Here is a 15,109-nt window from a genome sequence, read left to right on the forward strand (position 1 = left end):
ATTCTGTTTTACCCCTGTGTGCCCCCATTTCCCTCGTTTCCTTTATAGGCTGCCTATTTACATTGGTGACAGGAAATGACCAGTGCAGATAGAGCAGTTGCTTTCCTGTTGAGGCTGGTGGGGGAGATAAATGTTGAGGCCTGCCTGGAAATGCTGTGGCAAATGTTCAGGGAGTAGAGCAATGACACATGGACAGTGTGCTCCTCTAACCAACACATAAACCAATCATAAGTAGACAACATTTAGTTTATGAGAAGATGAATCGTCTTAACAGCAGACAAAACTGATACTATGGATTCAAAGTTGTGAAAAATATGTACATTATGAGACATACAGTCTTTGTCTTACCTTACAGTAATTATCCAGGTGCTTCAATCTTTTGACGGCTACATCTCTGATGTGACTTCGGCGGAACAAGACTTTACCTGAAGAAAAATAGAGCTCTATCAGTTAGTATTACTTATCAAAAGGTTTTGATGGTGGGGTCATGAACTTGGGCCACATCCACACTAATACATCGTCATTTTAAAGGCCCAGGGGCATCTAGTGGTAGAAATTGAATATAATGTTCATAACTATGTTTTCATTAGTTTATATCACCTGAAGATAAGCATTGTTGTGTTTTTGTTACCTTAGTATGAGCTATTATATCTACATACAAAGTGGGTCTTCTCACACTGAGAGCACCATGTTGTTCTGCAGGAGCTCAGAGGTGACAAATCAAACACTGGCTCTAGATAGGGCCATTTGCATTTTCAAGTCTTTGTGTCACCACCATAGTTTTACTACACGCTTGGTACACAGAAGTGTCAGCTCATGTATACAAAGACCAAATCAGGAAGTGAACATGGGTGTCTGCATAATCATTTTCAAAAGATTAATTTTCTGCCTGTCCAGACTCAAACACAACAACCCAAGAGTTTTTAAACAAAATTGGGGTAAGCTGTATTTTCAAACGTTTTTGTTTTTGAGATTTCAAAATGCACGAGCAGTATGGACGCTAAGAGCAAAACCCCTACTGCTGAGGGGCATTTTTTCGTATGTGTATGTGTTTGTGCATATGTTTATATCTTGATTTTATGTGGAAAATAATTTGAAATTAGTTTTCGAATGCATTCAGAGTGTAGCTCCAGAGCCTCTTTCCAGATTAATTCAAAGACAAGACAATAACAGAGTAACGGGAGCAGCACGGAAATGATAAAAGAGCGTATCATAAATCTAAATTTGTACAATCAGCTCAAAGGGCTGTGTACTCTGGAATACATTGCCAACTGAAATCAAATTGACTCCACATATAAAAGGGGTATTATTGCAAGTGTACTAGTGTATTGTGGCATATATTGTGATGTATGTATTGTGGTAGTATAATGTTTGAAACTCATGATTTTAATAACACTGTAGCTGTGTATGTAATAGCCTGACTATACAGTGGTGGAATGTAACTAAGTACATTTAGTCAAGTACTACACTTAAGTATGAATTTGAGGTACTTGTACTTTACTTGAGTATTTTCTTTTCATGCTACTTTTTACTTCACTGCATTTATCTGACAGCATGAATTACTTTTAAAATTTTACATAAAAAACATAAGAAGAAACAAATGATGATATAATGTTTTACTATAAATTAAATCACCAAATGTGTTAAACAGGCAAAGCTGCAACAATTAGTTGATGAATCAATCAGTCCATTCACACAAAATTAATTGCTAACTATTTTTGATAAGCATAAGCGTGATATTGATAAGTATTTTCTGTATTTTAAATGTATGGGGTTTTTTTCCGATGTGTGAGTTTTACTTGTTAAGACGTGGGGTACTTTTAATACATTAAATACATTTTCCTGATTATTCTTACTTTTAGTTAGAGTATTTTCACAGGGTGTTATTAGTACTTTTACTTTAGAAAATGGTCTGAATACTTACTCCACCACAGGAACTATATTAAATTGCACGCGTTCCTATCAAATAAATCATTTAAAAATTATAAATAAAACAAAAAAAACCACTAGCTTTTAGCAGAGCCTCTTGAGACATGTCATGTTTACACTACAGAAGATGTATCTTTACCCAATAATTAATTCATATGCTGTCAGTGTGTTTTCCTTTATTTGACATAGCAAACTGAAGTCACAGTAGCATACACTGACGACATGTTTGAAATCTTTAATAATACCACTTCAGAACTTCAGCTGGTCTTTTAATCCATAAATTAATGAGAGCTGTTTTCAAAATTTCTAAATCTTTATTAATTATCTTTAGACCTCTGAGGAGACTGACTGCTAATATGAGTGTCTAAATGCATGCAGCCCACTAACCAGTAAAACGCTGTTTGCAGTTCACCACATGTTGGGTTTACAGAGAGATCAAAACAGCACTGGTTAAACTTGAACAGCACAGCTTGTCTAACAAAGGATCTCTTCACTGCTCTCCTCTGCTCTCTGCCCCACAATGAGTTTATCAGATTAGACAAATCCCTCTCTAGCTGCTAGCCTCCTACTGCCATGGCAGACCACAAATTGATTTAGCTTGGGTGGAGTATGGCAGTTAATAAAACAATGCAATGTGGTGGGCCATTCTATGGAGTATGTAGGAGTAACAAACATTGGTTGTTCATTAAAATGTCTCAAGGCTTTTGTTTTGCTTCAGTACTGCAGGATAACTATGAAATGGGTGCGACAGTGATATCAGCGTGTTGTGCATGATGAGTATTGTGTTTTCACCTGGAAGAAAAGGAATAATCCTCTTTTTGGGGTCTTTCTGTCCTCCTTCAATTGGAAATTTGTCAAGGATTCGCATCTGCAACATAGGAGGAAATAAAGAGTGACACAAACATGAGTTGTGTAGAAATACTCAAAAACATGCGTGTTTGACTCCCAGGGAAAAAAAATAGATACATGCCAATGTAAGTGGCAAGCAATCATTATCTTCTAACTGTTTGATGGCTAAACCACATGAAGTGTCTTTGAACTACCACAAGTTTATCAGTCAAAGTTCAAAGTGGAGGAATCTGAGAGGAGAATAGAAACAAAGACGGGGATTGCACACAGACACAGTCAACCTTTTTGTTACGGTACATGAGTTCAACATGGAGTGTAATTACAGATCGTCTTAAAAAGCTACTGTGTCATGAAACTGCAAACAGATTCACTTTGATCTCTGGGGCAGGAGACAAGGTTATGTCTCCCACACTTATCAGAGAAAAAATCAAAAGCAAGTTCCAGTTAAGGAGCTTAAAAGGACATCAGAGGAGATGATTAACTTTTTGTTCCATTGGGCCATTTAATGGATCAATCTATTGAGAGATATGAGGTAAAGCGGGCAGAAAAAATACATCAAAGCATGCTGTGTCAGGTCTTTTTGATGATATCCTACATTAATTGGAGCATAGTGTAGTCACGTCAGCACATCTACTCTGATATATAAGTCTGCAAAGCAACAAGAAACAGCAGCGCATCAGTACAAAACAATAAAAGAGGAACAACATATAGCTTTTTAGCACAAATATCTGTGCAAGCAACATGATGCAATGACACAAAGCTAAGCCTTACATGCAGACATGCAGAGCAGCATTAGCAACAAGAAACAGCATTAGACAGTAAGCAGAGATATAATACAAGTCATGATGTAGATGTTAATAAATTGCTAAAAGATTCAGTTACAGGTTAACAATATATTCCTATGCACTAACATGCAGGCCATGCAACAAAAAGTTAGGCAGGTTGTCAGTAAAACAAATATTTTGTCATATCTGTCCAAAGTGTACAAAGAACGTGCTGTGTGTGAATGATGTATGATTTTTTTTTGTTCAGTCCTGAAAAACAAGCATTGCAAATGTGTGAAGTATGTGTCTGCATGCATCTGTATCATGGACAAGAGTTTCTGTTTGCTCTTTGAATAAATCACAATACCATAAAATGCACATCAGAGCATTGTACAGTAACGGCATGCTCAATATTCAGATGCAGCCCCGCCTTTGTTTGTTCTGCTTTTCCTTGTTCCAGATGTGCTCTGTTGAATAGCAAAGACTGTGAGCGTCAAGCTCAACCACACACAACTGGGAGGAGGAGACCGGGAGATTGGGTCTAAAACGAGCCAAAAAGAACCAGGTGGACAAACAGATTCAAGCTTGGAGGGTAAAGTGGGATCCTCTCTGTCTGGGCGTGCAGGAGTTGCTTGTTGGACTCTTACAGCAGTAAGAGGTGGTTTGGTTTCTCTTCTTGTGGTTTTTTTTTCCTTTCTTGCACTCATCTGCTGCCTTTGCCAAATCCCTAAATTTCTCTCAGAGCATGGGATTTTCCCCCCAACTCCAAAATATAGACAGCTAACAAGACATGGTTTCTTTTGAAGAGGGTAGCCATCTTTTGTGTTTTAAGGGAAAAGGGCTGAGTATTAAAAGAACAGCTCTGGTTAACCACACCTGCACACAAACACGACATGGTAAGATTTCTGACCTTACAACTTTTATGCCTCTAAAACTGAAAAGGCAAGACATCAAACATGTCCACAAACCAGATCATTTCTTTAGAATACAAAGCAATAGAGTTTTACAATAAGGGCTGTAATTTCCAAAAATCCCTGTTTTTGTAAGAGTGCACTGGCAGCTGTTTTGTTTGTCTGACACACTAAGCTGCACACTCATCATGTTATTAGCCTCCCAGCTGGACGCAGCTGTATACTCCCTCTATATGGGGGTGTTCACTCACCACCTTCAGAAACCACCTAGCTGACACAGACGTCTCATCCAGAAGTGATGATGACATCACCTCCCGCAGGACCTTCCTGGATACACTCACAGCTCTACAGGACAGGTGTGAAAGCTGTTTCTATGGCAACAGCAGGACAACTTGGAACAAAATTCATAGTGAAAACATTTCTCACATTTCACGTAACTTCAATTCAGGGGCTTCAGGGACTTACTGCTGTATTTACTCTATACTGCTTTCATAAACTCTGCACAGGATATTTCAGCATATTAAGCTGCAGCGTCAGCCAAGTGTTCCCACTGGGAAAATGAACCGTGTAGCAACAGGTGCTATGATGTAATCACATCTCCTCGTCTCTTTTTTTTTTTTTATACACTTCATAATCAGTGCTGTGCCAGAGAAAGAAAGTGCAATAAACAGTCAATCATCTCTATTTTGACATCACAACGTTATGAACATGACTTATGGTGACGGGAGGAACCCAAACAGCTTCTGTAATGATAATCATTAGAGGCATTTAAAGTGAAGTGTACTCACAGGAGCAGAGGGGGAGGAACAGACAAAGAGACACTGCACTGTGTAGCAGACAATGAAACTGTTATGAGAGGAATCTCAGACGGGGGGAGTTTAGAGGAATGTTTGAGTGGGAAAACAATCTGACTCCATCAGCGGGTTGTGTTTTGACATCTAGTTGACAGTTGTTTACTGCAGAGAGGTTAGGATGCAACAGCCCTCTTGGTCAGAACTGTCTCTGATTTATCGTGCATGTTGTTACAAAAACTGGATTGACATTATTGTCAGAAACAAGTAATATAAATTCACATTTTTTCTCTTCCAGTACTAAGACAATGCTGCAGAATTGAAAACTGTGCAAATCTTCGGGCTGTTCATCTCTTCAACCCATGGGCTCAACTGCCTATAATAATTAGTTTATTCATTAAGTCACTAAATCATTAGTCTGTTTACATCTGTGGGGAAAAAGAAAGCAGCCTTTGGTAGGGCTAAAGGGAGGTGCGTTAATTCTGAAAAATTGCCTCAAGTCAAGTCAATTGAGTCAGTGTTGACTGGGTGTCAAAGAGACTGAAAATCTAAAAATTCTGGTGGTGTGGGATTAGAAAGAAGTTACCACACTTCTGTAGCCTGTTTCTCACCTCTGCTTGAGGCTAGAAGATTGAGACTACATAGAGAACCCCAGTAATGAGTCCTAAAACCTGGATTTAGCATTTTAGCACCTCGTGTTCCCGCATCTTAAAGTCAGTGGGTTTTGTGAGGGTTTTTTTAGCCTAAGAGACTTTCACATATAGTTTTCTGACATAAAGTACGTCAGTAAATATTCCACTCACAAACTCTGAAGCTTTTGTGTCTTAAAAAAAGATGGTTGCTAACAAGTGGCTAAATGAGACTACTGAACGTCATCACGCCGAACTGTGCTGAACTCGCCTGCAGAGGCAGCGCAATGGTTGTGAAGTTTGTTTCAGCCTAGCAAAAGCTTTCTGGCAAACTTAAACTGAAACTGAAACTGTGCTCAGAGAGTCAGGAACTGCTAAGTGCTTTACATCTCCTGGCAATGGGTCACAAACATAACACGTTAACAAAACGTCACACCCGTCCCGTCCTGGCTTACTCGTTTACAAAGACATTTATTCTGCTCTGTAACCACCTCTGCTGTCAGCTTAAAAGCCGAACCACTCCATCCACTTATTCTGTGTTTCCACCTTTTACACAGAATTATGAAGCTGAATGACACTGCAACATTTCCACCTTCAACAGGCAATGTAAAAGGAGCTACTGTTATACTGTAATACTGAAATGCTACACTGGTGGAGAATTCTACTTAAGACCATTTTCAGCCATTAGTTTGTTTTCCATCATATTCCTGCAGGTTCCAGGTTTAACAACAGCTTTCGGAGAAAAATAATCTTGTTAAAGTTCCATCTTGCGTGAGGAATGTAGGCCAGACAAATTATAATGCAGACAGAGTAGAGCTGACCCTGCTCCAATTCCTCAATCCAAAAATAATGACGACTAAGGGATTTTTGGAGAAGTTTCTGTCCAAAAGGAAACCAGGCCAGCTTGCACACTCCACAATCCCCCAGAGGAATGCAGTGACCCGTGTGCTCTGTCCGCTGCGGTTGAGGGGTGTGGAGGGTGGGTGGGGGTGGGGGCTCACTCCCTTCTCTCGGATGGTAAACTCTGTTTGACACACTGACCAATTCTGCTCACGTCAAACATATGCAGGTCAAAAACATTTCCCTTTGACACCAGAAACATTTGGAGTTTAGGCTCAGCAGTATTAAGCATGATAACAAACGTCTTTAACCCCTTGAAACCTAGAGCCACATCACTGTTCTTGTGCTGCTCTCAGATGCCTTACACAAGTATATAAACCTTTGAAATCTGAGCAAATTGGTAAGATTTCTGTCAAAGACATGGGGGTAAAGGCAATGAGCAAGTTAGTAAGAAATGTTCCACAACTTGCAAGAAATTGGTAGATTTAGAAAATTGTTTTTTAAAAGGCTTGGGGAAATGCTGAGGGGGGAAATGTTGAGGGAAAAATGTCTAGGGAAAAAAGGAAAAATATATATTCATAATAATCTTAATTACATATTCAAAATGATTATAATCTTAAGCACTTTTCCATGTAAAGTCCTTGTTTTCGTTTTGTTTTTGTAAACTTTCTTTTTACATTTTTTATTGTATTTATTTTTATCTTATTTTTTAAAAGTAATTGTAAGGTTTTATTAATCATTTCTTGCCATTTTATGTGTCATTTCTTCTTTCTTTGCTAGTTGTCTTGTATATTTTTGAAAGAAATCAAGCTAATTTTCTCAGGCTTCAAAGGGTTAAACGGAGGAATCAATGTGCTTTACACATGCTGCACATGCATTACAAAGTACTCACTTTAGGTCAGCAGAAAAGACTGAGAAAAATCACGTACAAAAGAGATCCTGATAATTTACGATAATTGCATCCCAGTGGAGCAGTTATGAGTATGAGTTCTGTGCTCTGGAGAGGTTTGAAACATTAGCAGAGAGTGCACTTTTGGACATCCATTTGGCAAAGTAAATGGACACCTCATCTTTAAAAGACAAAAAGCAAAGCTGCCTGTTGTTGACGAGGGTTTTATATGACCAGCTGTACAGTGCTTGCTGATGTTGGAAATAATATGAACAGCCAGTCGCTGCTTAAAAGGCGTTTCTTGTTCTGTGACCTGACTTAGCTTTTCTGAATATCAAATTAATGGTTATCTGATGAGATCATGGTCACATTTGTCAGGCAAAGGGTGTCAAATGCATTTTTTTCTCTGTCAGTTTCTAGTGAACATGAAACACGCAATTGTGCTGCTAGGACAGAGAGCTGTGCAGAGCTCGGGGAAGATTGTAGGTGTCAGTTGGCAGACACACAAACAAAAGCTCAGTTTCTGCCTTGAGAAGAGACAAATATTTTAAAACAGGCAGCAGAAAAGGGAGGCCATAGGTAGACTCAACAGTACTGAAACCATAAAGAGACATGCAGACGTTCAATTTATCTAAACTTCCAACAAAAATGATCTTCCTTCCAGTCTTTAAAACCAGAGCACCAAACTGTTCATTACCCCAACCCCCAACCCTTTCCTGACCACAACTTCCTACTTATTTCATCCAGAAAAAGATCCCAAAAGACTGTTTCAGAAGTTTTTATAGTGTTGGCTTTTTTCGGCACCTGCTGACATGACATCTTACCGACTAGTGAGAAGATGCTTTTGTCTTCTTTTTTTGGTCAATCCAACACTAATCACAGCTGCAACTGTGAGTGTGCTTCACGCTAGACACTTTATCTTTGACCTATATGACTATGTTCATATACGGACAAATAAAACATACTATCCCCACCCAATTCTGTATGGACAGCTGCAGACTGTTGCTCTTCACGGATTAGCATAGCCAGACAAACACACCCTGGCAGCAGGGATCTATGGACAAGACTAATGTTTACAGAGACAGGAGAGAAGCTCTGTTTCCATCAAGCAGACCCAGGCAGAATTTTCCTGGCTATTAGCAAGAGACCAGAGAACAAAGGGTTTCCTCTGCTGCCTCCAATACAGTCAGCCCACCAGAGCCACAGCGCTGCAGAGAGCAGTCTGGCAGAGAGAGTTATCAGAGAAGAGCCAGAGACAAGAGTCTTTTACAAGGAAAATGCTTGCTAAGGTAGCACTGCTGTAGGTTTGCTGCTTTTTAAACTACAAACTATAACAGAAAATTCAGCACTGTGTGGTTAAAACGTAAACTTGAGTCCCTGTTGGGAAATGCAGAAATTTCACTAGAGGGTACTGGATTACTAAAAAATCCTGAGGAATAACTTTGCCCCATGCTGAATTCAGATTTAGGTTGTGTTTTCTTCCTGCATCTGCTGACTGGATTTCCCCCGCATTTCCCTTTTTCCAAGCCGGCTCCAGTAGTCTTAAAAGAGACCTTTCACTGTGCATACCGCCTTCCAGCAGCGGAACACAAAGACGTGACCAAAAGGTCAAACTGACCTCATAGAGTTTAATATCCAGGCCATTTTAAGCACACAATTGTAGGGTTCACTTATTAAGCTGCTCATGCATTTAGTGACAGTAGAAGTATTTAGTTAAGTTTTCATAAAACGGATAGTTCCAGTCCTTGATTATGATTGGTTGAGCCATGTTTGATGCTGTTGTACAATAGTCTATGAAAACACAGCTGTGACGGCATTACAATTTCAGTATTACTGCAATAACATGTAATTTATCTGCATACAGCACGTAAAGCTAAAGAGGGAAACCTCCAACTGAAGCCTGAATCATTTATCATCTGCCAAGACAAGAACCGTCAGAAGAACGCAATGCTGTCATTCAATCAATGCACAAGCTTGGTTGCTCGGCAACTAATGGCTACACTCTAACTAAAACAATATTGCTGGCAAGTGACAATAGCTCGGGGAAAGTTAGAAGAATAGTTGCTAATGGTAGATACATGTGTGGTTATAATGTAACTGCACCATAATGACATGTTCTCTTAACATAAGGTATACTGCATCACATGAGGATGAACTTTTTTGGTTCCATGTTGTTCTGCTAAATGTAGAATGAAGAAGTGCGTCAGATTATTTATCTATAAATTATGGCATGTTTTGCTGCTGTGTGTCTGTTTTATGAAACATCGCAGCGAGTATGTACTAACCATTTTATAAAAGCAATAAGCCACTTGAGGCCATGGTTTACAGTGATTTAAAACAGCTGGGGGGTGTTGTTAAACCACAGCCTCTGTGGTTTATCTAGTCAGTAAAACATACCTGTAGGTCAAAGAATTTGCTGTATCTCCTGTAGATGACATGGGAAGTGGAGTCTGAGTAAGTGACGTTGATTAGGTACACCTAGTGAGAGAAGCACAAACAAAAAAAGCCCATTAGCAGCAAAATGACTCTGTCAAAGACAACACAGCACCACTTTAGCTTGAGTCACTCTAAGTGCATTCCCTCCTGACTTAACTTCAAGAGGTCGTCAAAGGTCAAATAAACTCATTAAGTTCGTCTGTTTCCGTCACACATCGGAAAAGCATCAGGGGTCAATGACAGGGCCAATAGATTTAAAGTACTATGTAATAAAATCATTCATAATTAATTATAATTGTGTTTTTGAGTGCAGCTGATTGAATGTGACAGATTTCAATAAAATATCTCAGAACAAGTTTTAACTAATTATTTTAAACAAAAACTATGAGACTGTTGTTACTGGTCTGAAACAATTGTGCATTATTGTTCCTATGATATTCAAAGTTGCATATCAGTGCCTTGAGATACTAACAACTTTGCATTTTCCTTTTGCACTGTCCACCTAAGTCCACCTTCTGAGGAAACAAATGAAGCTCCCGTTATGTCAACAACTCCCAGCACTTCTATCTATCACCAAGAATAATGCCAGTGTTTACTCATGCAGAAGCTGAAATTGGAATATCATTTCCTTGGCAGACATCAGTCATACACAGAACAAAACACTGTTGCCGGAAGTTTTCCCAAAATAAATTTTCTATTTGTCTCAACAACAAAAGGCCCACAGACAATTGTGCACGCCCCGAGGTTCGGAAACAGATGGCTGCACCTAATGCATTTCCATCTAAGCGCATGCATGTCACTGAGTGTTTACAAAGCAGCATTTTCACATATGGTGGCAATCTACAAGGACATCAGTTACTAGTTTGAAATGCAGTCTTCAGTCTGCACACAGTTCATTACAGAGAGTGTGCAGCGAGGCGGAACGAGTTCTCCAGCAGCTCACTAATTAGATACAGACAGCATGACCAAACACTCTGAATTTAGGCAACAGCATGGCTCAAAGTGAGGGTGAGTGGGGTCAGTATATAACCCAAAAAGAACCATGAACGATGTTTATGTTTGATCTTGACATTAGTACAGATGCAACAGAGGGCAATCGCAAAAACATTATTACGACTTAATTAATGTGCAATTTGTATGCAACAGTAACATCAGGAATTGGTTATGATGGTCGCAACCAGCATTACTGATATTTCATAAGTGCATACTTAACAGCAGATTCAAGGCATATAAATACAAATTAATACACATTAACAGTAAATGTGGGCCCTTCTGTATTTAATTGTCATGAGTGGTGGTCATATTCAGCTGACAAGCACATTCTTACTCTAAAAGCCAACATCTGTAATTAACCTGTTAAAACCTGAGCAATTTGGCTTGATTTCTGCCACAAACACAGGAAATTAAAAGTAATGAGTTACAAGAAAATTACCTGAAATTGAGCATTAAAAAAGGCTAAAAGGATTAAAAAAAACAGATAAAAAACATAAAAATGTAAATAAGTATATTTAAAAAGTTAATAATAATAATTAATACAGTTCTCTGGAAATATTCCCCCTTTTAAAAAAAAAAATATATAAATTTCTCTCTCTTTTTAAAAATACTGATCGGGTCATTTTCTTGTCATCTTTTCCTAATTTATTGCAATTTGTGGGACATCTCTGGCTTAGTTGCTCCTTGCCTTTCTAGCCATGCTTTCAAAATAAATAAAACCTGATTCCTCAGGTTTCAAGGGTTTAATTGCATATGAAAGGCATCTGAAAACAACATAAGAGAACTGATGTTGTTCCAGGTTTTAAAGGGTTAACAAGGGTGTTCATGCAGTAAACTGCACAAACTGAAGTCTTGCCTTTGGATCTCTTCTCTCCTGAAATGATCCCCCTCTGACAATGTATGTAAACAAGGATTAGTTGCCATGCACTCTCTGGCTCCAGTGGCATGAGTCCCTGGAAGGAAGTCACACTTGAACAGTGGGGACAAAAGACAAAGGGTTGCTTCTTTCCTCTCTCAAACCGGATAAGCATTTTCAGTTGCTTAGCTCATAGATAATGAGATTTTTTTTCTCCCTCTTCTTCCCTCATGGGGACTTCCCCGTCAGCCCTCACCTCCGGCTTCCGTCCCAAGGGAAAGTCTGTGCCCTATGTTTAGTGGCCTCTGGGAGTCTCCCTCAGCAGGAGATGGATGATGCAATTGATCCCAACTCTCAGGTTAATTAATCCAATTGTACCTGATGGACTAATTGATTTTTGCAGTCCCTCTGAGACATTTCTCATGGCTTATTGGATTGGATTACCCAAGTTAGTGAGATAACACCAAGACCAGACCATGGAGGACTGTCCTCCATGTCTTCAACATCTTCAATCTCAGCTGACATTTTAGAAATCTTTCTTCTATCGTCACTAACTGCTGCCCTTTCACCCGGCTACTGGACATTCCTGACAAATGTGGAGGAGCTAATGAATCTGCAGATGTCTTCCTTCTGCTTGTCCTTAGGGGCTCCCTCTGTGGTCTACGACCACTGAGAAGTACTGCACAAAAACTGAGCTAAAGAGAAGTTACACATTGGTGTCCAGATTTGAAGGATCTTTATCACAGGAATGTTGGAAGCTGGTTTTGAGAAAGAGAGACTGAACAAATTTCTCAAATTGGAGCCTTGTGAGTATAATGACATCCTTCAATGAGCCTTTGATGAATCACTCTACCACCTCCCCTTGAAGCAAGCACTCCTTTTTGAATGAATGGACAGGAACTGTCAGCACGCTTGCTTCCTACTAAATGGTGATGATGACGTCTTTGTCAACTCTTACAACATGGTTGGGTATCTCCAAAGCCTCGAGGATTAAGATGGAAGCAAGTACCTCTTCACTGGCTATCTGATGGTCAATTCTAATCCAATTAGACGGTCAAACAGCAAGTATCTTATTCTAGGTTTTGCCTCCGAGTCTTTTGATACCGAGCATACAGAGACCCAGTCTGATAACTGGATAATACAGCTGCGCAATGCACACTTCAAAATCAATCCAGTGGATATGCTTCACAGTTTAGTAACTCTGAGTGCAATACAGGAAAACATGTCTGCATCCAAACAGTTCCTTATTGTTTTGTTTTTTTAATTTAGTTTTTTCAAAACAACAAAAACAAACTAAAAATACTAAAAGGCTCTCTTCGCGATTCCACTTTGTGTTTTTTTAATTAAATAACCAAGTAAACAAACTAAAATGTCTTTAGAAATTGCTTTCAAATCCACTTAGTGTAGCACTGTAATAAAAAGTACTATAAATGAGCGATATAATCACAATTACACTTTAAAGTAATTTTATAATATTATGTTATACCTGAAGTTTAACATTCCCAGTCACAACAAATAAAAATCTGTCACAATTCCACTTATTACAGTACTATAGTAAAACAAGTTCACTAAAACAATAATAAACATTTCACGTCCACCTAAAGTGGTGTAGCAGCTTCAGTTAAACATAAAAAAATCAGTTTCTACTTATTGGAGTAGGACCATTACAGTAAAACCTGAATATCTGCAGCAAATTGTGCCCGTTTTCAACACCTGTGTGATGGCAGAAATAAACAAAGGATCGGACAGGAACCATGCTTAAAATAATCAATCCTGATCAATTAAAAAAATGTGTTGATGGAGTCAGATACCGATCCTACCGATCTGATCCAGATATCCCTACACCCTGCTGTGGTGATGGGGGCTTCCTCCTGTTTATCAGCACAGCTTTGGTCATAAACAAGATGTCCAAGTCCATTAGTAATGTTACCACTGGCGCTTTGTGTTCCTGGCTAAACCATGACTACGTCCCACTTACAATATGGTTGTTAAGATGCTAGGAAAGTACATTCCCTCCTGCACACTAGATAAATATAACCCTCGCTATATTAAAGAGCAGCTAGTGGTACACAGATTCCTTTCAGCTAACACATATTTTATGTGGCAAATAAAATGTGATTCCTGAAATAAAAGGCTGTAAAGTAAACCAAGCTCAAGATTTCAGACGATAAAGGAGCATTTTGGTACTTTGCTTCTGGCTGTCCTCATTCTGAGGAAAAGTTTGACCTGGATTATAACACTGCAGCTTCTTAGTGGGTGTCCAACACACAGTCCAATATGTTTCTTTTTTTTTCATGTGGAGTGTAGCAGAGCATGTTTTGTGTTTACATATTTGCATAATTGCTGTCAAACTGATGTTGTGTTATTTTTGTGACTAGGGCTGGTATTGATCTGCAATACTTTCTGCCAAGAAACTGAATAATGTCCATGGCACATAATCCAAACTCAAAATACAACTGAATTGCAAGTGTATTTCTTTTTTTCCTTGCTACAGCATGCACATCTGCTTAATCAAATCACTTGTCCCAAGTTCTCCTTTGAAATCATACACCAAAATCATGGTTTAATTTGTCAGATTAGGTCTCCACATGAGTTCTGCTAATGTTTTCCAGCCATTTTAGCAGATAAGCTGGTCAGCTGCAGGACATTACACAGCATGTAAGCATACCTACAAAAATCACTTTAGTACATTTGGATGCTGCTGTGGCCCTTACTTTTAAATACAACTGGCTTACAGGCTCCAGCCCAAGTTTGCTTACTTTTTCTCTGACTCCCCTCAGGGCTCAGCCTGCCAGCTGCTGTCAGTCAAACAAAGACACTGACACACCCCTCCACCAAAGGGAGCTTGTCTGATATTTCCCCAAAGACCCTTTTCTCCCTACAAAAACTATAAACTTTACAACACATATACAATATTTTTGACAGTAAAAAGGATAACTATGTGATTCCAGCTGTTCTTTTAAGTCTACAACTATGCTTGCAGCTCTGACTGTTCTGGGAAACAACAATGTTTTGTGCTAAATGCTGTAAGAATTAAAATATGCTGATGTTTAGCAGATGTGATGTTCACCACATTCAACATGTTCTTCCTAATGTTTGCTACAACCCACAAAACACAAAATAGAGCCGAGGCTGATGAAAATACCATTGGTTTTGCAAGTGTTAGGTCATAAGCCCATATAAACCAAAAATATTGTACAACTTGAACTTTTGACCTGTTGA

At 39.0% G+C, this 15,109-nt stretch overlaps 1 protein-coding gene and 1 pseudogene across 4 annotated transcripts in view; one reads left to right on the forward strand and one right to left on the reverse strand.

Annotated features, from left to right (window-relative positions):
* The window catches only part of LOC121954827 (SH3 and PX domain-containing protein 2A-like), a 66,715-nt gene that overhangs the window by 47,762 nt on the left and 3,844 nt on the right, over positions 1-15,109 (reverse strand). For all 4 annotated transcript variants that reach the window (XM_088086228.1, XM_042502539.2, XM_042502537.2 and 1 more), the window contains exons 2-4: positions 10,000-10,080; positions 2,722-2,797; positions 349-425 (exon numbers count right to left, since the gene is read on the reverse strand). In XM_088086228.1, the coding sequence (XP_087942354.1) occupies positions 349-425; positions 2,722-2,797 (153 nt within the window). In that variant the 5' untranslated portion in view covers positions 10,000-10,080. The remainder of the gene's footprint in view (positions 1-348; positions 426-2,721; positions 2,798-9,999; positions 10,081-15,109) is intronic.
* Positions 11,031-14,012, forward strand: LOC148187678 (N-acetyllactosaminide beta-1,3-N-acetylglucosaminyltransferase 3-like; annotated as a pseudogene).

This window comes from Plectropomus leopardus, chromosome 13 (genome assembly GCF_026936395.1).
Source record: "Plectropomus leopardus strain MGB_pleo_1.0 chromosome 13, ASM2693639v1, whole genome shotgun sequence".
Lineage (NCBI taxonomy): Eukaryota > Metazoa > Chordata > Actinopteri > Perciformes > Serranidae > Plectropomus > Plectropomus leopardus.